The 21544-nt window shown below is 45.0% G+C and overlaps 1 protein-coding gene across 2 annotated transcripts in view; it reads left to right on the top strand.

Annotated features, from left to right (window-relative positions):
• The window catches only part of Acoxl (acyl-CoA oxidase like), a 289947-nt gene that overhangs the window by 154842 nt on the left and 113561 nt on the right, over positions 1 to 21544 (top strand). For both annotated transcript variants that reach the window (XM_060372067.1, XM_060372068.1), the window contains exon 12: positions 747 to 900. In XM_060372067.1, the coding sequence (XP_060228050.1) occupies positions 747 to 900 (154 nt within the window). The remainder of the gene's footprint in view (positions 1 to 746; positions 901 to 21544) is intronic.

Below are 21544 nucleotides of genomic sequence, written 5' to 3'. Positions count from 1 at the left end.
ATGCTGAATGAGTTGAAGTCAGGGAATCAGCAAGTCTGCCTCCCTTTGGAAGGCTCTGGGGGGAACCCACATCCTTGACCTTTTGAATGCTGCTTGGGGATGCCGTATGGCTCTTCTTGCCCTCTCCTTCCATCTTCAAACCCAGCAATGCTCACTTGCTTCCTTCTGTTGCATCACTTTGATTCTCCCTCCTCCCACCCCCTTCCCTCTCACACAGACACTTCTGTTCCCATTAGCCCAGCTATATACCCCGGGTCTCTAATTTGATCTCATCTCCCAGGTCCCTTTTGCCACATGAGATGACATATATACACAGAGTGCAGGGGTAGGAATATGCCTTTCTTTGGGGACTGTTACTCGACTTACTATACAATCCCACAATTTCCAGTAGAGGACTTTTAAAAAACGGCAAATCTACAAAGTGTGCAGAACGTTTGGCATATTAAGGTTGAAGAAAATAATGTGGAACATGGCCCTATGCATAGACAGAAAAAAAGCATGGTGCAGAGGCAGAGCCCACTGTTAGCACTGGGGCTTGGGAACTGACTGCAGAGAGGCAGGAAGTGAAGGAGAGCCTTTGCAGGGAGAGAATGAGGCAGTGGAACCTGGCGGTTGCAGGCTTAGCAGTAGTACAGGGTGAGTGTTTTGAAGGGGACCTTGGGTAATAGCTGGGGCTCATGCATGCTTCCTCCACATGGATTTGACACACTACTGCACCCACCACGCATCTCTGCATTGTCTCACAGGCATGCGGCCTACATCCTGGATGAAGACATCTTCCAGGGAAAGGAACTCATCAACAGACGCTCACTGCAGTCGCTGATGGCCGGGCTGAAGGCCTACAGTACCTGGGAGACGGTGAGCTGCCTACAGGACTGTCGCGAATGCACCGGAGGCATGGTGAGCCCAAAAACTGAGCAGGCCTGAGCTATGGCCACAGGATCTGCAGGGCTTTGCATAGCACAGTGTGCGTGGGAAAGTAGGATGTGTTGGGCAAAGCAAGTCTTTGGACCTTAAGGAAACTGTCACTGTCCCCACACTCTGGCTACTTAATATTCCCTGTGACCTCCGCTTGTCCCCTTGTATGGTATTACAAAGACTGATGTGAACCATGTTGGTGAAATGCTTGGCATGCAGAGGCAGGGCATGAAGCTCCCTGCTGAATGTCATTGAGCTTGAAGGTTGTGGTTGACAGGGTAGGAAATGGCCACTGAAGATTCAGGTGGCCAACGCTCCACTCCATAGGTAGAACACAGGAAATGACCCCAAGAGTTTCCAGCTCTGGGAAGAAGGCAGAGGGTTTATAGGCTGCTGCCGGGTCTCCAGTTCCAGGTCTCAGTCTAGACTGTGCAGTGAGGGAAATTAGGGATGAGAAAGTGGAACGTGAGTCTCTGGGAGTCGAGGGGCTCAGAAAACAGTTGTGTTGTGTTGGTGTTTCTGGGATCTGTTCATCCCAGGGAGGGCATGGATGATAGACCAAAGAAATGACTCTGCCCGTGTCTGGCTTGGTGAACCAGTAAGTTTACTGTGGATACTCACAGGAGCATGGGTGACACAAAGGCATCCATATCGCCGAAACGCTCACTCCCGAGTAATGGATGCGTGTTGATATGCCTGACATTTATGAGAGTTCTGGGATTTGAACTCAGGTCTCACGCCTACACATCGCCCGAGCCCCACAGCGATGCCTATTTACAAAACCCTTCCTAATTGTGCAGCCCTTGCTATGCCTGGTGTCTTCCTCCCCGTCCCTCTTCCTCCCTCCACTCCCCCCCCTCATTCCCCAGGCACGAGTGACAATTCATGAAAGTTGTGTCTCCATAATTTATACACAATTTTCATGCAGCTCCCTCAGAAAAATCTCCTCTCCCCCAGCAACTGCTTTTTACCTTTATAACGTTGGGGCGGGGCCTTGTGAATCGTGTCACTTTGGTTAGCTGTCTGGGACTTGCCAGGGACAGAGCTTCTGAGTCTCACGAGCCGCCTCTCGCCAGGAAGAGGCGCTTCAGTCTGGAGAAATGTTCACACAACAGGGTGGGATCTAAACCAGGTTCTCCAACAATTTTGAGAGCCGAGTAGAATTTAAGAAGACTCCTCCCTGTGTCTGGACAAAACCAGTGTGAAAGTGAACCCAGAATAGTGCATGTGTATGTGTATGCATGCATGCATGCATACATGGGTGTGTACATACATGTATGTTGTATGTGTGTGTGTTGGCAGACAGGTCTTGTGGATGTAGCATTATGTCTCTGTAACTCATTGGTCAGGCATTGGCTGTGGCACTAATCGAGGTTCAGCCCAAATGGAAATGCTGAGTTATTAGCTCCTAACCATAGCTTGGTCTTCCTTCTTACTGACCCCCCACTCTGAAGTTGTGTGGGATTTAGGAGTTACCTCAGGAAGACAAATGATGTCTTCAAAGGCCAGGAAGCCCCCTTTAGAATCTCTGCGCCCAGAACCAGGGTCAAAGACCAAATGTTAGAACAAGAGGTGTTCCAAGCATCCCACTCTCTAGGGAATTCCAAAGCTGTTAGGAGACCTGAGCCTTGAGCGGAGGCAAGACGACCCATCTATACTTGCCTTATTACAACCAGAACCTCTGTGCTGGGACCCGGTGTGAAAACTCACAAGATGTGTATTTCTTGCTACACCAGAGGCATTGACCACTTGCACACAGGATGAAGATGGGGCGTGGCATAACCAAGGAAACCAGAATAAATATCAGTCTGAAATTATCAGTCCGAGGTAGCAGAGGAGGAAAGAATTGATGAGAGAAAAGTGGAATTAGACTAGAGAGAAGGTTGAGTCAGTCCTGTGCATAGCTGCCTGTGCTGGCTCTCCGGGGCACATGTATCTGCAGACAGAGCCTCAGCACGTGGCCCAGGATACAGCAGACCCTCACCCTCACTGACTGCTCTTTTGCAAAGGAGATCCTTGGTGATGGACGGCATGGCAGTGAGTGCTGGGGCCACACTCCTCAGCAGATCACTCTCTCCTAAGGCTGACTAGACTGTACAGCCTGCAGACAATGGCGGGGGACTAAGCAGTGACCAGCTGGTAGGCTGGTGGACAGATGGACTGATGGACAGAGGGAAGTGAGTGATGAAAGGAGTGAAGGAATGTCCTTTGTATCCTTTTGTTTCTCTCATTCTTAGTACTTGAGGTGAATTCGTAAAGCTTGTCCTTTTTCGCCTTTTTGTGTGTTGTCGTTTTACTTCAAGATTCTTAAAAAATTTTGGAGTATGTTTGTTTGTTCATGTGTGTGCGTGGAGTATGTGTGTTTGCTCATGTGTGTGCATGTGGAAGCTAGTGGTTGATGTTGGCTGTCTTCCTCAGTCCCTACCCTCACCGTCTGTTAATTAAATTTACTTTTTGACAACTTTGTGCATGGTGATGATGTGTCTGATTACTCTTACTCCTGCCATCTTTTGTCTCTTTCTCACTACTGTTCACTCTTCCTCTTTGCTACAAATCCCTTTTCTACACTTGGATCTGTTGTTGGTTTGTGACCCACTGAGTTCAGCCAAGACTGCCTGTATAACTGTGGTTGCAGAACCATCCTTTGGAGTATAGTGGGTACACAATTGAAGGCAGCAATTTCTCCTTCTCCAACATCCATCAACAGCCAACATTTCCCAGGGGGCCATAGGTCCTCCGAGTCCTTCCCCATCCATGGAAGACTACTGAAAAGCCTGGCTTTGTTCAGCCCCAGTGGAGGTGATCTCAGCCACTGTGGGCCCACGAACTCTGCGTCATAAGCAGAAAACAGTGTTTTGTAGCCCTTCCTTCTATCGCCTGAGTTGTATATTCTTCCCCTGACCTCTTCTGGATATTCCCTGAGTAAACGTTTGGGGCTTAGTGTTCATCAGTTACAGCTAGAGCATCCATGGGTCTCTTACTGCAAAGAGAAGCTTCTCTGATCCAGGTTTAGAATAGCATATATCTATAAATATAAACATAAATATTTATAAGACAGTATTACATGGTGCCAAATTATGAAAACAACAGTGGTGAGTCTTCCCCCATGTCAGGGCCTATGGCCTCCCTAAGCCATAAGTTTTTGAACAGGTTTGAAGTACCAGACATGAATTCTCTTCTATGGCCTTAAATCTGTTTAGGTTTACCCCTGTGACAGTCATGCCACTATTGCTCCGATAGCGTTTTGCATGGAAGGTTGGTATTACAGCTTGGAAGATTCCCAGCTGTGTAGGGCTGTCAACAACTCTTCTCCTCTAACAGCTTCCAGCCCCTTCCAGCAGGCAGCAGATGTGCTGGCCAGCAGAAAGGGGCTTCCGGCTCCATTCAGCTTCATTCCTCTACATCCTGGGTGATGGGGATCTGAACTCAGGCTCACATAGTTGAACAGCAAACACCTTAACTGACTGAGTCATCACTCATTTTGCAGAGAAAACACTAGCATTGGCCTTAGGTTATTCATATTCAATGCAAGAGTGGCCTTTGGCAGCTCAGCTGGAGTAGATGGCACATTTGAAGTCATGTCTAATATGGGGGCGGGAAACTTGAGAAGAGGAGGAGAAGCCATACTGCCATGAACCTATCTGGCGCCAACCTCTGCCTCTTCTCTCGCTGCACGCAGTCCTCCTAACTTATGACGTAACCCCTCTTAGCTGCTGGCTCTCAGGTTTGTCACTGTTGCCTAGCTATGAGTGTCACCCTGGGAGGGCAGCTTATTTCCTGGGCGAAGCCATCTTACAACCACCTGCACTGTGTTCTTTTTTCCAACTATGAAAGCTGTGCGCACCCACTGTGGAAGGTTTGTGAAAATTTAGAAAAGCATAAGGAAGAAAGCAGACATATGCTACCTCTGTGCTTCTAAGCAGTGGCTAGTTTCTGAGCCATGTTCTGTGCAGTGTGTGTGTTTAAAGCCTTATAAACTCTCCTCTTGCCCATGAGACGGTAAGGATGGTGCGTATGAACAGTTTTAACGTCTGGTACCATTTATGACATAGTTGTAACATAATTTAACTAACCAACCTTCAGTTGTGTACAAGCTGTTATAAAAATAAATTCTAACATCTAACTTTGATGCTGATTTTTGTGCATATTCCATTTTCTTGGGGTGACATATTTAAATAACATTGACATTGTGAATAAAGGTTATACCTATTTCTACTCCTACCAGCAACCAAACACTGAAGCTTAAGAGTTTCTAGACTATTGGCTTTCAAGTTCTCTTGATTGTGACCCCCAAATAAAATACATTTTCATTACAATCCAGAAATTCCACACATACACACATGAAATTGGAAAAAAAAATTTCCATGTAATAGCTCTGGCCTTCTTATCCTGAAGTGTTCTAGTAATTTCTTTTTATTGTAATAGGAGCATGTCATCACACATTACCTTGACTTCATGACCTGCTGATGTGTCACAGCTTGCCGTCTGAAAAACACAGGCAGGAGTTTTACTTCAAACCCAGAGTCTTACTTCAGTGGGTACAGCCTTGGAGCGCATCCCGATGCTCCAGTGTTTGAGGATACATTGTCTAGCCCAGGCTGTGGGGATCCTTCTGTGACTGGAATGTTTCTAATTTCACCCTTTGGTACTTCAGATTTTGTGCTTGAAGGTGTGGAAGATTTAGGACCCCTAATCATTTCCTAAGAGCCAATGCAACATAGTAACCACCCTTCCCCCATCCTGCCTGGAGTTCCCCATTTCACTTCTGTTGTTCTTGAATCTCCTGCGGGAGCCTTGAGAGCTTTACACTCCTTTTGTCTACAAATGGATGTTTCCTTAGCATGCAATGGCTGACTTTAATTAGGTAACCACTCTGTGTTGGGAAATATTGAAAAAGTCTTAGGCTGATGTCTTTATAGTGTTTTGTTAATATTTTACTGCTTACAGAACCTTCTCAATGAAGCTGATAAATGAAGGGTGCAAGCAGAAGTGGAACCTGAAAATTAAGCCATTTCTAACCTATCTTTCTTCATCTGGGACGCAGCAGGTTCTGTGCTCTGTGTGTGACACTGGGAAGCCCAGAGACTTTAACCCCAGGGTCATTACAGGATTTCTAGCTGTGTTAGAGTGACAGGCAACAGATTTACTTTCATGACCTAAACAGCAACAGAAGGTCAATACATGTGCACTGAGTTGTTTGCAAGACACTGGACATCAGGCAAGAAGGAGTCAGCGACCTTTGACTCACACAAGCCTTACAATGGTCCCAGGAGGGCTTCTTGGCTGTGCCTAAGGTGGGGAAACCAAGGCAGAGCCCGGTGAACTCTCTGTGTTGAAGATGTGGAGTTGAAAGCCAGACCAAAGCATGTGAATTCACAGGACTGAACAGCAGACCAAGCCAGAAGGCAGATCTACAGCAGGGTCCTGTGAAGACTCATCAGCACCTCTTAATGCCTGTGTGTCACTAAAATTCCTCCCCTGGATGCGAACCACACCTGCCACGCCTCCTAAGACCCCAACAACAAACCAAAGTATGATTGTACCATGGCTCACCCTGGGGACCAGTGAGTTTATTGGGATTAGTCATAGAACATGAGTGAGAACTGACAAGAACATGACTAACTCCAAAGCAACCACAGAGAAAAGTCTTCGCCCAGTACAGATGACGACCGTGTATATATAAAGAGCCCCACCTAAACATTCTAGTGCTAGACCCCAGGCCACATCTAATTAGAACAAAACTGCATGCAACTGGCTGGGCTATCTGTGAGGGTCCAATGGTCTTTCCCACACCCTGCTTCTCTGAGGAAATGCTGACAGCCCGAAGGCCTGACAGTGACAGGCTCTCGGCTGATCTCCGGGAGATGACGGAAGTTTGGCTCAAAGGGGAGCTCCTTACAAGTGTGCGGACATGCCTCAGAGCTGACCAGAGCATCTCTCAGAAGCACCAGAACAGTGCTCAGTTCTCCACACTGAATTGGGATTGTTTTCGTCATCTTAAAGCAAAAACAAAACAACAAAAAAATGTTCCATATAAAAGAATTACCTGTAAAATTGACAGCAGATTTCCTACTGGGAGTAAGACAAGTCAGAGGACGTAGAAAACCATTTTTAAAGTTCTAAGCTGGACAAAAGCAACCTAAGCTTGTACATCTGATAAAATTATGTTTCAAAAACAAAAGTATAGTGAAGATCACACAATTGCAGAGGTTGAAAGAATTAGTCATCAACAGGCTTTTGATGTGGGAAATATTAAGATAAATTCTTGGGCACAATGAAAAGGACACCAACATGAAAAGCACAAAATCAGTAACTACATGGGTTCTCCCTCCTTTCCCTCTTATGGGATGACATAACAGCACTGATGAACCCAACTTTTTTTCCTTCCCTTCTGTTCTTCATCACAACTTATTGGACACAAGTGGGAGCCGCCCGGTTGGGGTCCTCAGGATAAGGCTTTGGACTATAGAGGCTGAGTCCAAAGTCTCAGGGTCTACAGAAATAGGCCTGGATTTCGGGTGTAACTTGCGGTCTTGCTCTCCTTACAAGGGTAGAGCCCTTGGGTGGTAGCTATACCTGGATGTCCACAGTCATGTCTTACGCCTTTGTTTTGACCCTAGAAGGTACCAATCCTGTATTCACTGTGTCAAAGAGACTAGTCTGCCCAGCAGGATTCCATGCCCATGGAGCCTGCCTATTCTGCCTTTCACTGTTCCATTCCACCTCTATGTGTTCCAGAATCCCACACAGAGCAGAACAGGCAAAAGCCGAGGAAAGAAATAATGGAACAAAACTGAGCAAGAGAAAGTCCCTGAGGAGGTGTGTGATCCAGCATACTGATAAGGTTATCAGCAAACAGGCTTTGACCTTGCCTTTTATGTTTCACATGGAGCTGCTGTTTGCTGTTCAGGGATAAAATGCAGCTGGATGAAGCCTGAGTGATTACATTCGGGGATTGCGTAAGAAAACACTGAGGCGCTGGTTGTAAACTAAAAATGGGAGGGGTGTGATACATGGCTCCTGCTTATTCAGTAGACTTCATCCTAAGGCTGGCTCCTTGGGGACATTCAACACCACCTCATGGATCTGGCATCGACTAGCCTTGGAACAGACCCAAGGCCTGACACAAACAGAACAGATCTCTGGGAAGCCCAGAGAAGTCGAGAAGCCTGGGCTCTAGAGCATAAGCCCTACTCTACTCCTGAAAGAGCCTGGCCGGTCTCTACTGTGAGCAGGTCCCGAGGGTTGGCACACAGGTTTCAGGGTCTCTGTCGAGGGACGATCGCGGCTCTTTGAATGCAGGCGGTGACGAGAGCCCAGGAGTACCTGCTGGCGGCTCAGAAGATTCCAAAGAACTATAGTTTTAAAAAAAAAATAGGCCTAAAATTCCAAGAACATAGAGGACCCCCTGGTCAGCCCTGAGGAGTCTAAGCTCACCAGAAAAACAGGTCACCCTGTCACCCAGCAGGCAGGCTCTGTGTGGGCAAGCAGGCTAACACTGGGAGGAACTTAACCATCACCCATCCTTTCAGGTTGGCTGTATCACCTAGAGTGAAATAGATGGCATTTATTTAGATCCTTAGCATTCAGGGGAATCTGAAGGATATGTACCTTTCAAAACAGACAAGTAGGTCAGCCTGACTTGGATCTGTGACAACAGAGACTGTTTGGCTTCCTGACCAAACCGTGGAGAGGAAACAGGGCCAAGAACAATTCTGGCTGGTGTCTGGGTCATGTGCTGTGAGTGGTGCGGCTGAAGGATTCTGGCTCTCAGAGTCACGTTGGCTAGGACTGCATCCGTGTGCAGCGTGAGAGCCTACTGAAGGCTTAGGGTCTGCTATAGGGTTAGCATCTGCTGTGGTAGGTTTAGGATCTGCTGTAGGTTGAGGGCCTGTTGTAGCAGTCACAATAACTCAGGTAACTGGGAGGCAGGTCGAAGGAGTCCCTTACTCAGGGTTCAGTGAAGTAAATCCAGAGAAGGGGCTTTCAGGGTCCAAGTATTAACGTTATCATGGTCGCCACTCACAAGTTTTCAGCCACAGTCTACCCTGCATCATTCCTGTTTGGTAGAATTCATCGTTTGTCTCTCAGAAACCCGTTCCTCTTAAGTATTGAGATTCTTCTGGAAGAATCCCATTACCCCACAGCTCTGGGTTAAAACCTGGGCTTCTCTGCTGTCACTTTGAGAATAAGGTAGACAATAACTAGTTTGCCCGCAGTGGTGTATAAAGACAACACAATAGAAATCCCCTTCAGGTTTAAACGATTTCTCAGCATTATTCCAGGTGAGAGGAGTCAATTCCTACTTTTCAAAAGAAGTCTTAATTTTTAAGTGAAAAGATTAAGTGTGTGTGTGTGTGTGTGTGTGTGCGTGCAAATACCATGTGAGTGGAAGCACAAGTGTCATGTGTGTGGAGCCTGAGGACGACTTTCAGTAGTCAGTTCTCTCCTTTCCTCAGGGTCTAGAGATGGAACTCAGTGTGATACAGGGTCTTTGAATCTGCTGAGCCATCTCACTGGCCCATAACTTTTTATTTTTGCTTTAAGTTTATTTTTGCTTTAAGTTTTCCAAGCACACCTGTAATACTGGTTTGAGAAACAGAGGCAGAAAGGTCCCCACGTCCAAGGCTAGTAGACTGGGCTGCAAATACACACACACACACACACACACACAAACACACACACACACACACACACACACACACACGCATGCACACACGCACGCACGCACACCACACATGGCACAGAGTGGCTCATAGTGGGGTCAATTTCTGAAGATGAACCCTTGCACTTAAGCAAATGAGCTCCCAGGGAGCAGGGCTCCATGCAGGAGCTCGGTAGGAAAAATTAAACAAGATAAATAAATACATAGGTTGGCATGTTTTTAAATTTAAAAATAAATACCAGACCTTCCAAATCCAAGGCTCCCGTCGCTGACTTAGGATTTTGCCTTTCTTAAGTGTGTGTGTTGGAAGGCCATGGACCTTTGTTCCTTGGCTCTCTGGGTTTCGTATTAAGTGGTGATTCACACTTAATTCTTATTTAGCATGTGTTTTTAAGACAAGCCTCTTTGTATTTTGTTGTGATGTTGAAATCACTGGGGGTGAAAATCATCCCTGTATGTGAAAGTCTCTGTGTTATCTGTGACAGTCTCGTGTTACTGGGTTCCATCTTGTTAGGCAAATTAGAGTGCGCAGCAACAAGCAGTAAAACTGACCCTTGTCACTGATAAAGGAAAGAGAAATTGCTACAATGATCCAAGGATAATTAATTTCATTGGCAGCCTTCCCCTAAGAATCTCAGCCCAAACTTCTTAGGGGAGAAAGTAAGGTGATTATAAATTCCGTACAGAGTGGAGAGCATCCAGACACTCGGGTGGATAAGGGATGTATCTGGCATGGGCCCTGAGCTCCCTTGCCAAATTTGAAATCTGTTGTGTAGTTGTCTTTCTAGCTCTTTTTCCTCTAGTGAGATAACGCGTAGCTCTCTAAAAGGATCTGCCTGGTATGAAGGAGGAACATGGTGAAAGCAGTAAGGGTTCGTGAATTGACTTCTGGGCGGCGATCATGGAAGCCAGGGTTCTCCTGGGTGAAAGTTAGGGAGACTCATTACCAATTTCCTCAAGGCAGCAGGAAGAGTACATCCTAGGAGGGGAAGGAAAAAGAAAGTAGAAGCAGGATGGGTGGGTAGGGGGCAAGAGGGAGGGGGGGTAGAAATTTGAGTCTTATGAGAACTGAGAGCCAGGAAGGTTTGGGAGTCCATCTCTCCAGAGTCCCAGATTCAGCCTTTTTATCTCTCAGTGTCTGCCTGTTCTTGCTCTTTCTGGTATTTGTGACTTCCATTTGGCTATGGGATACATAGGCTGAGCAAGGCAATGCAAAAACTCAGAAGTCTGAAATGCTGCAAAACAGAAAACATTGAATATCAACATGATAACGCAGAGTTAAAAAAACAAAACAAAACAAAACAAAAAACACCTCACACCTGACCTCCCTGACAACTGGAAGTCAAAAGGTAGGCACACTGAGCACTGTATAAAATGACCTTTAGACGGTGTTCAGGAGGGGCAGGTGAAGCATATATTTTGTACTGAGCAGTGGATTTCACCCCCAAGGGTCTTCACTTGTTTTCTGTGTCTGTGACAAGACACTAAAAACAGCTTATACATCCTGATTGGCCTATCACTGATGGAAACCAGAGCAGGAACTCTGAAAACAGAGCATGCAACTAACTATTTGTTGTCTCTGCATACAAATGTTGATCTTGCGTCCAAAGACCACATGAAACTGTCATCATTGTCCTAATAATTGATTTATAGTTTTCAGGTTTTTTCTTGGATGATGATTGTGTTGCCTGTGAAAAATGATATGTTTCTTCTTTTGCTTTTGTGTGTGTGTGTGTGTGTGTGTGTGTGTGTTTATTTCTTTGTCTCTCATCATGGAAGTGGTGAGAGTTTCCTATGTGATGGTAGCAGGTTAAGTACCCACATTCACATTTTATTCTTAAGTTTAAGGAGGATGTGCTTAACGTTTTGGTGTGGGAATTTTGCACAAACTATTCTGTTAAGAAAGGTCTTCGTAGCTAGGCATGGTGGCACACACATGGAATCCCAGCACTCAGGCAGGCAGAGGCAGGCAGATTGCTGTGAGTTTGAGGCCAGCCAGGTCTACAAAGCCAGTGTAGGACAGTCAAGGCTACACAGAGAAAAGAAGGAAATAGGAAAAAGGAAAAAGGAAAAGAAAGGAAAGGAAAGGAAAAAGGAAAGGAAAGGAAAGGAAAGGAAAGAGGAAAGAGAAGAAGAGGAAAGGAAAAAGGAAAGGAAAGAGGAAAAGAAAGGAAAGGAAAGGAAAAAGGAGAAAAGGGGAAAGGGGGGAAAGGGCAGAAAAGGGGGGAAGGGCGGAAAAGGGGGGAAAGGGCAGAAAAGGGAAAAAGAGAGAAAAAGAGAAAAAGAGGGAAAAGAAGGAAAGGAAAGGGAAGGAAAGGAAAAGGAAAAAGGAAAGGAAAAGAAAGAAGAAAAGGAAAGGAAATGGAAAAGGAAAAAGGAAAGAGGAAAGGAAAGGAAAAGGAAAAGGGAAGGAAAGGGAAAAGGAAAGGAAAGGAAAAAAAAAAAGGTCTGTGTTATAGTTGGGAGTATGGAATGTCCCGCATAGGTTCATCTGCTTCCACATTCCCTCCCTAGCTGTGGGTGCTGTTGGGAAGATACAAACCTTCATGGCCACACTTGCTGTTGTCTGCTTCCTGTTTACAGATGCACTGTGATGAGCAGCTCCTGCACTTGCCACCATGTGTTTCTCACCACGACGCCAAACCCTTTCTCCCTTAAGTTGTGTTTTTTTAGGGCATTTTAATCACAGCAATAGAAAATAAACAGATATAGTTTCACTCCTGATTTATGAACAGATGCGTGTACATGTTACATGTTCTCTGGAATCTGTAACACAGTGGATTTATGTTAATAGAATTGTTATTATTTTTGTTTTGTTTTGAGACAGGGTTTCTCTGTGTAGTCTTGGCTGTCTTGGACTTGCCCTGTAGACCAGCCTGGCCTCGAACTCACAGAGATTCACCTGCCTCTGCCTCTCAGTGCTGGGATTACCACACCCGGCTTAACAAAATTTCTTGATGTCACAAACCTTGAGCTTGTGGCTGTAAAACAGCTCAGCTGCCGTAGTCATGTGTCATAAGTGTGCTGTTGAATTCCTAACACTTGTTTAGCTTCTACTCACAGCAACAGTTGTGAGTGAGGTTAGCTTGTGTTCTTCCTTCTTTGGTAGTGCTCTTATCTCAATTGGCTATCAAAATGTATAGTGCTCTCGGGACTAAAGAGATGGTAAAGAAGATAACCGGTTTTCCGAACAAGCATGGGGCCCTATGTTCATATCCCTAGGACAGCCCCCACCCCCAAAAAATAGCCAGGTAGCTATAATGCCAACTGTAATCCTAGGTCCCAGGAGACAGACACGGGGGATCCAATACACTAGCTGAATCAGTGAGCTCTGGGCTCAAAAGAAAGACCATGCCTCCATATATACCTGATGTCAACTTTGGACCTCTATATGCACGCACACACACACACACACACACACTTACACATGCACACACGCACACACACACGCACACACACATCCCTTACCCCTAACTCATGTGCCAACACACATGTGCACCTGCAAAAATATTATACCACCTTCACTAAATTACTTCCAAGCGTTTCTCTGTTTCTCCTGCTATCTGGAACACTTCACGTGGAACTGAGTATAGAGTGGTCCGTCCCTTGAACATCTGGCACAGATAGCTGTGGGTCATACAGGCCTTGTGGTTTCTTTCTAAGAACATATGAGATGAATGGTTTTGCTTCCTCGACGGCTCCTTAGAGTTCTTCCTTCTTCTTGGGTCTGTTTTGGCAATTTCTATTTTTCTCTAATATTTCCATTTCTTCTTCGTTTTCATTTTTCCTGGCAGAAAGTTCACAACTCCCTCTTATCCTTTTAATTGCTGGTGTATCTGTAAGTATGACTACTCCGTCATTTGTTTCTCTCCTTCATCTTGTCTTTGAACTTATTTTTACTTATTGTTTAAGTCATAAGCTCCTCTCTGTTCTTTCTATTGTATCTGTCTTTTCTGTTCTGTAGATTTTTTTTTTATTATTCTATTTTCTTCCAGCTTCTTTGAGTTTATTTTCCTACTTTTGGTGTCTTTCTAAAATTTTTGTAATTTAGTTTTTTTGTACATGTGTGTGTGGTATGTATGAGCATGACTATGTGCGTGTTCTCAAGTGTGCTGGTATACATGTACATACATGTGAAGGCTCAAGACTCACTGCTGTCCACCTTACACATTTTGGAAGGCTCTCTTGCTGAGCCCAGAGCTCACTGCCACCTCTAGTCTGGTTAGTCAGTTTGTTTCGGGATCCCTTGTCTCTTTGGGAGTCACAGAGCCAACATGAAAGCAGGCCAGCTCAGCTGTAATCCGAGATTTTGGATTATACCCCATTACAGGTGGGCTGCCAGGCTTTTATGCGGCTCTGGGGTTCTGAATTCTTGTTCTCATCACCTACTGAACCACTTCCCCAGCCTTCTTCTACTGTCGAAACTTAAACCTTATTAATTTTCTCAACTTCTCTCTTGTTTTTTTTTATATTTATTTATTTATTATGTATATAGTGTTCTGTCTGCATGTATACCTGCTCACCAAAAGAGAGCCCCAGAGCTCATTATAGATGTTTGTGAGCCACCATGTGGTTGCTGGGATTTGAACTTAGGACCTCTGGAAGAGCAGCCAGTGCTCTTAACCTCTGAGCCATCTTTCCAGCCCCAACTTCTCTCTTGTTATAAGCATTTAATGCTACAACTCTCTTTTGAAATACCACTTTGACATCATCAACTGTGGTTTAATGCAGAAAACTATTAATTCTAAATATATTTTAATTTCCATCATGGCTTACTGACTCATATATTTCTTGAGTGTTCTTTTAATTTCCTGATGTCTGATACTTAAAGATGGAAATGTTTGGCTGTTATTAATTTTAATTTGCGTCAAGGAGCCCATCTTTGTACTTGGCATTACTTAACATAAATTCTGACAATAGCCATACAAGATAGAGCTAGCATGACCCCAGTATTGTGTATGTATGTGAATCATGGGTCACAGGGCATTTTAGCGATTTTACCAACGCGGCAGAGCAGCTGAGCAGACAGGTCACAGGTTCAAACTCAGGCCATTCAGCTCAGGATTAACCATTACACAGCCATTGTTTCTGTTACTGTTTTTGTTGATATAATAACTATTCTTTATTCATTTTTTTTTTCTGTTTAATTCTACCACAGTGAGAGAACATGGCCAGTGCAGCACAGACTTTCAAAAACTTGTCGTGATCTACACTGGGTGTGGTCAGTTTTCAGCTCCATCTCACGTACACTGTTATCTGCTGTAGTCTCCAAGGTGACCAGTGGCCCAAGCTTGCTGGATATTGGCTCCTCCTTCTGTGTTATCTCAGATGTCAATCATAGTGAAGTTTGTTATTAGATCAACCACGCAGTTACGCTTGCCTTATCTCCTGGTGAATTAGGCCTTTGAGTTTTAAATAGTGACTCTCTTTATCCCTAACAAGGCCTTCAGGTCAGAGCATGGTTCAGACCCGAGAGATGTGGTTTGGAATTCCGGAGGGTAAACTCCCCACCACCCGCTGCTGGAGCTGCAACTAAGAAATCCCCCACCTTCTTGGGTGAGCACAGGGTTTTGGAAGATGTTTCTCAAGCATGTTTTTGATGATTTCTATTAGAACGATCTGCTTTCCTCTCCTGTTGATACCTGGTCTGTGAAGTCACCATGCATTCCCAGTGACTTTGTTCAAGGGCTCCTCGCCTGCTCCAGACTGCAGTAGCATTCTCCAGGGTAGAGTTTCTTCCTGGGTGTCCCTTTTCTCAGCTTTCGGGGTTCTGTGCCTCACAGCCAGCTTCCCTCTCTGCCAGTCTTCTGTCTAAACTCTTGAGGTTACTTGGCGTCTCCCTCTTTCCTCTTCTCTGTGTGAGGTCCCCTTAGAGTCCACCTCTTTGCAGAGTGAGTGGTCTTTCCACCCCAGACTTGTCACTTCTCTAGATTCTCTATATCCAAGGGCCACTGAGGCCAGTCCACTGGGAGCTCACGGTGACTCCCACATTGACATAGATTTCAATGTGCCCCTCCCCCCGGCCTCCACAGGAAAGCCCTTTTGGAGAAGCAGCTTCCCTCTTTGTCATGTGGCTGATGTTCTCAGGCACTGTACACCTTTGTTCTATTGACCTAATCTCTCTCACTTGCCTGGCAATTGCCACACAGGCCAAAGATCCTCCTGTCTCTGCTTCCCCGGCAAGGGGATTAAGAGCACACCACGCTGTTTTGTTTGTTTCCATGGGATCTGGTGATCTAACCTGGGTCCACAGGCATGCACAGCAAATTCTTTACTGGCTGAGCCATCTCCCGGGTCATCTTACCACAGATTTCTGAAAACCGGTTTTATTGTACTGGTCTACCTACTGATGTCTATCTCTTTTGAGGGTAGGACCATGTCTGCTTCATCATGGACAGCCTGGTATCCACACCACAGGGCAGACATTTAGGGACAAGATGAGTTCTGGGAATGTAATACAAGAGTAGAGGGGCTACTTCAAAACACGAGGGCAGAGTGGGCCAGCTCATCACCAGCTCTGTTGGACCTAGACACAGGAGTCAGAGACTCAGCCCAGATCTGGGTCACCCTCAGAAGGGTTACAGTCCATCTCCACACTCTTTCCTCTTGCCTGTGGGAGTGAATGGTGGAGGTATGCAGAAACGATATTAACACAGCTCTAAAACAGTCCCCTGGCTGGGAGGGTCTATTCCTACGTGTTTTTCATTTGCCCTCTCCTAACAAAGAAGATGGATTGCATCTGTTTCTTCTTTAAATTAACACAAATTTACCCTTAGTTTGTTTAAAACGAGGGAAGAAAGCCTGTTTCTAATTTGTTCTGATACATTTATTAAATGTAAGCATTCGGTAAAAAAAAAAAAAAAAAAAAATTCAGAGATGTTGAAAACAGCAGGACAATATTAAACTTTCAAAATGGGGAGCTTGAATCATAAAATCTGTTTCATGGGCTTTCTCTGAAGTGGGACATAACCTCAGTGGCATTTGCAATTAGCTGCTGAGAGGCCGACGTAGCCCAGAGGGCTAGAGAGGGTGGTCCATCCCCCAACATGCTTCCTCTTCTCACGGATGAGATTCTGGGCTGTGTCACCCACTGAGGACTCTGTTGGCTTTCGGAGCACGGGTTTAGAGTTCCCTTTGTCTAGTCCATGTTTCTTCCCTTCATTCTCTGTCGTTTTATTAAGAGTGAAGTCAGCTAATGGAAACTATTACTCACTTTTAGCAGATGACTTTTTCTTTCCCCCACTCCCTTCTTCTTTCCCATTCTCCCCTATAAATCCCACCAGGAATATATAAATGAATGCCCCACTTGGGAGTCCCAAATAGAAGGAAGAAAAACTTCACTCTATAAGAAAGCCCGAAAGCACTGTTGAATAGCTGAGAGAAGGATTCCCTCAGATGCCAGAAGATTTATTCACATCCATGTTATTGATATATAGATGTATTATAAACACCAACATGTATTTGGGAGATTCTGTGTATGTGCATACGTGGGGTATGTATGATGTATCTATATGGATGAAAAAAGTCCTCGACAGATGTTAATAAACTGAATTAGACAGCACATTAAAAGATCATTCCCCACCACCAAGAGAAATTTATTACAAGGATGCAAGGCTAGTTTGATGCATGCAAATCAATAAATGTGACATCACAGTACCAGAGCGTACAGTGACTGCAATAAAATACTTAATAAATATTCCACAGAGTTGCAAATGAGCTTAATAGAGCGTCAGGACATAAAATCAAACACAAAATTAGCAGCGCTTCTACATATTGATACAAAGCTATCTGAAAAGTAAAGAAACCAATCTCAGATAGAATAGCTACCAAAAAATAAGTAGGAATAAATTTAGCTTAAGTATAAAAAGAAAACCCAAAAAACAAAACAAAACAATGAAACAGTGGTGAAGACAATCGAAGAAAGCACAAGACCAGAAATGAAGCCCATGCTCTTGAATTGGAATAATTAACATCATTAAAATGTCCATAGGACCAAGAGTGACTTCCATGTTCACTGTACTATTTAACCAAATTCTAATGCTGTCCTTTACAGAAATGCAATGAGCATCACCCAAAACTATATGGCATAAAACAAAAAAATATCTGAGTAACCAAAGCAATATAACCAAAGCAATATTGACGAAAATTACTAATAGTCCAACGTGTCACGCTGCATGACTCCAACTCCTTAGTAACTAAACAGCAAGACTCTTACATCAAAACAGAGACAGAGTGAGAGGGCCAGAGAGAGGCCCATGCACTTACAGCCAAGTAAGTTTTTGGCAAATGTGTGAAGAACACCTGTGGGAATTGGCATCCAGGAGGGGGTGAAGGAGATGGAGTCATGAATCTGAGAAACAGACTCCAGAGACCAGCGTTGAGGTGTAGAACTACTTTATTGTGCAGCAGCAATACAGCCTTTGGACCAGTAGGAAATCGACAGGAGTTCTGAGGTGGCCAATCATCCCACTGGCACTATGGGGAGGTGACAGGCCATCAGCACCCCGAGGGGACTTCTGTAAAGATGGGGGAAGCAGCTGCCGTCCTGTTGTGGGCCCATTCTGAGGTTCTACTAGTTTGTCAGGATCCTCTGTTTTGTGTTATGTGATATGCCAGCAGACATTGGCACTCCTACTTTTAGAGTGTCATGGAGGCCTCCTTTACTGTCCACCAGGCCCCATTGGAGGCTGCAGTGCCCAGAAACACCTATGGAAGAGAGGGCAGTCTCCTCAACCAATGGGAAATGGAACGTACACACACAAAACAATTGAGATAAACAAGTGGCTACTAAGAACATAAAAACGCACAGCATCATTAATCATTAGTCAAATGTAAATCAAAACTGCAGAAAGAAATCGCCTCCTCCAAGAGAGAATGGCTATTGTAAAAATGATGAAAGGTAACAAATGTTGGTTTGGATGTGGGAAAAGGGGGATCCTTGTATGTTGTTGCTAGGGAAGTAAGTTAGTTCAGTCGTTATGGAAAACAGTATGGAGTTCCTCAAAAGACTAAATATAATGCTATAATATCATCCAGAAATTCCACTGCTGTATGTGGACCCCAAATAGATGAAACCACCATGAAGAAGTCATGTCTGCACTCCATGTTCATTCTGGCATTGCTTACGATAGACAAGGTAAAACTCAATCTATGTATTCATCAGTGAATAAAGTATGTCTATATATGCGTGCATATATAACACTACACATAAATTAAATCAGTCTCAGATGTTCTATTGTAGTATCAGAAAAGGGATCAAGAGATGCTCCGTGATCAAATCTAATAATAACTACCTTTGTAGGCATGTATGTATATCCGTATATACATGCACACTGTATTTTCTTTGTCTATATGCATGGCCACAAGAAGAATGAAATCCTGACATTTTACGACACTGTAGATGATCCTATAGGACGTTATGTTAAGTAGAACGATCCAGGTACATGAAGACAAATACTGCATTATCTGACTCATGGAGAATCTAAAAAGTCTGTGTTATGGAAGTGGAAAGTAGAATGGTGTGGTTCCATGTGGGGCTCTGCTGGTGAGGTTGAAGCTTAGCATTTTCCAGATAGCCAACTGAGCTTGGTCTATTATGATGAACTCCCTTTCTCAGCAGGGTAACCTCTCTGAACCTTAAAATCCCCTAAGGAGCATTGCGTAGCCCTCAGGGAAAATTACAGGCTGGACCCTCTTCTTATAAGAAAACCTGTTTACCAAGCACCTGGGGGTTCCTGGAAATACCCCACCCTATGCTAATGAGATTTAGCTTTAAGCAAATGACCTTTGATTGTACCTTGAGATTTTCCCCCACCCAGAGGATAATTAGGTACTGTGTTCTTCTCCTGTGATAGGACTATGCTACTGCATATAAATGAGGTATTACTACTACATGTAAATCAAGTATCCCTAGCACCTCTAGCAGCTCAAACACATTCACCCTTGAAATGCCTCCCACTGCCCAAGGTTTATAAATCCCTGATTTAACATGAAATAAAGGTGTTGCATAGTATGTGATACCATCAGCTTTCCACCATGGCCACCTGAGATTCGTCATTTTTTTTCTGAGGGAGGGAGAGTTTCCCTTCTCCCTGGAGATTCACTGCTGGACACCCAAACTCGACTGCCAGTCAAGGAGCTATCTGCCTGGCCTCTGAGAGCTTCTGGACCAGGAGTAGTAGTGGGGGGGGGTTGCTCAGTGGGGGCGGGGGTTGCTTGACTGCCAGTCAGTCAACTATGACCGTGGTGTGCTGAACTGCCTGCACCCTACCAGCCCTGTGTCTCACCAGACTGCCTTCTGGCTGGTTTGGGACATCTGCCTGTATCCTCTTCCATGCTTAGCACAGCAGCTTAACCAAGGGTCTGTAACACTTTGGTATTGCCATAGGCTTTGGAATGCCTGAGCTTCCATAGCCACCTTCCATAGCCAGGAGGCCCACATGCTGCTCTGCCAGAAGTGCGCGCTTCTCTTGTGGGAAGGTCTGAGTGACTTTGGCTTCCTGGTGGAAAAGAGTAAAGCGTGGGGTCAAAGGCTCTGTCTCTCTGAGGAACACCAGTTTCATGCCAAGAAGAATGAGCGATCTGCGCCAGTTCATCAGGAGGTGCAGGAGAAAATATTTTTCGTGCAATTAAGTATTCACAATAAGTATTACTCTCCTTTAGCTGGGCTGCCAGTACCAAGCCAAGTGGCAGTGGAGAGCTCAGGGCTCCCAAACCCAAGCCAGAAGGCAGAGAGCCTGATTCAGGCGAGTTGGTGGCTGCATTAGGAATAGCCACCAAAGATGAACTGTGGCAGGCAGGACGGGTAAGGCACAGAGGCTCAGCATCTCTCATCAAGCTTCAGAGCCGGGTACCGAGGTGGCTGGCATCGGTGATTGAGATGTGAGCTCGTCCAGCAGCAGCAGTGGCAAGGTAGAAGCTTGCATCCCAAGCAAGCCTGGCTAGGCAGGTGAATTTGAAGGTTCAGTGAGGAAGCAGCGAGTCTCGGATGGTCATGGTGGAGAAATGGAGTGAAAGAGACTTTATTTCATGAATCAGGGACATTATAAACGTTGGGTAGTGGGCAGGGTTTCGGGGGTGAGTGTGTTTGATTTGCTGGGGCTAGGAGTGCCAGGGATACTTCATTTACATGTAGCAGCGCAGTCCTAACATAAGAAGGGGAACACAGTACTTAATTATCCTATGGGCAGCAGGGGGTTGGGAAAAGAAATCCAGGTACAGCTAGCGCTATGGAAAAAGGTCATTGGTTGAAAGCTAGGGTACCAAGACATCTCATTAGCATGGGGAGAGTACTTCCAGGAATTCCCCGGTGCACAATGAATGGATTTCTTATTGGGCCTAAGATCTTCCTTAGAAGATCTGGGGTTTCCCCCAGATCATGTAGAGAGGAGGGAACCCAGCTGAGGAAGGGGTCCATCATTTTCCTCTGAGCTCAGGGGCTTTCTGGTAAGGCCAGACTTCGACCTTAACAGCAGGTTCCCACAGAATGGTACCTACTGGAGTTCAGGGGTGGTTAATGGGGATGCGGTTGCAAGGCATTGGTCAAAGGTACAGAATTGTGGCTAGAAAAGGGAAATGGATTCTAAAGAGAGTAGTTGATATATTGTATTATTAAAAAATGCAAAGAGTATGGGTGTTGTGTTTTTACCACAAAGTGATGACTGTGTGAGGTGATACATTTGTTAATTAGCTAGCATTACTGTTTCACTATGTGTACATACTTAAAAATAGATTGTGTGTGATAAAAATTTGATGTTATCTGCCAATTTTTAGAGTGTGATTAAGGAGGGGGGAGATGGTGTAGTGGTTAAGAGCATTTAGTGCTCTCAGAGAGGGCTGGAATTTGGTTGCCAGCCCCCACATGGTGGCTTATAACTGCCTGTAACTCCAGCTCAAGGTGATCCAGTGCCCTCTTTGGGCTTCCCTGGCATACATACATGTACATGTGGAAATTCGAGCAAA

Source organism: Meriones unguiculatus, chromosome 18 (assembly GCF_030254825.1).
Source record: "Meriones unguiculatus strain TT.TT164.6M chromosome 18, Bangor_MerUng_6.1, whole genome shotgun sequence".
In the NCBI taxonomy this organism is placed as follows: Eukaryota; Metazoa; Chordata; class Mammalia; order Rodentia; family Muridae; genus Meriones; species Meriones unguiculatus.
The sequence above is the reverse complement of the archived record's forward strand: the minus strand, read 5'-3'. Positions and strand labels throughout refer to the sequence as shown.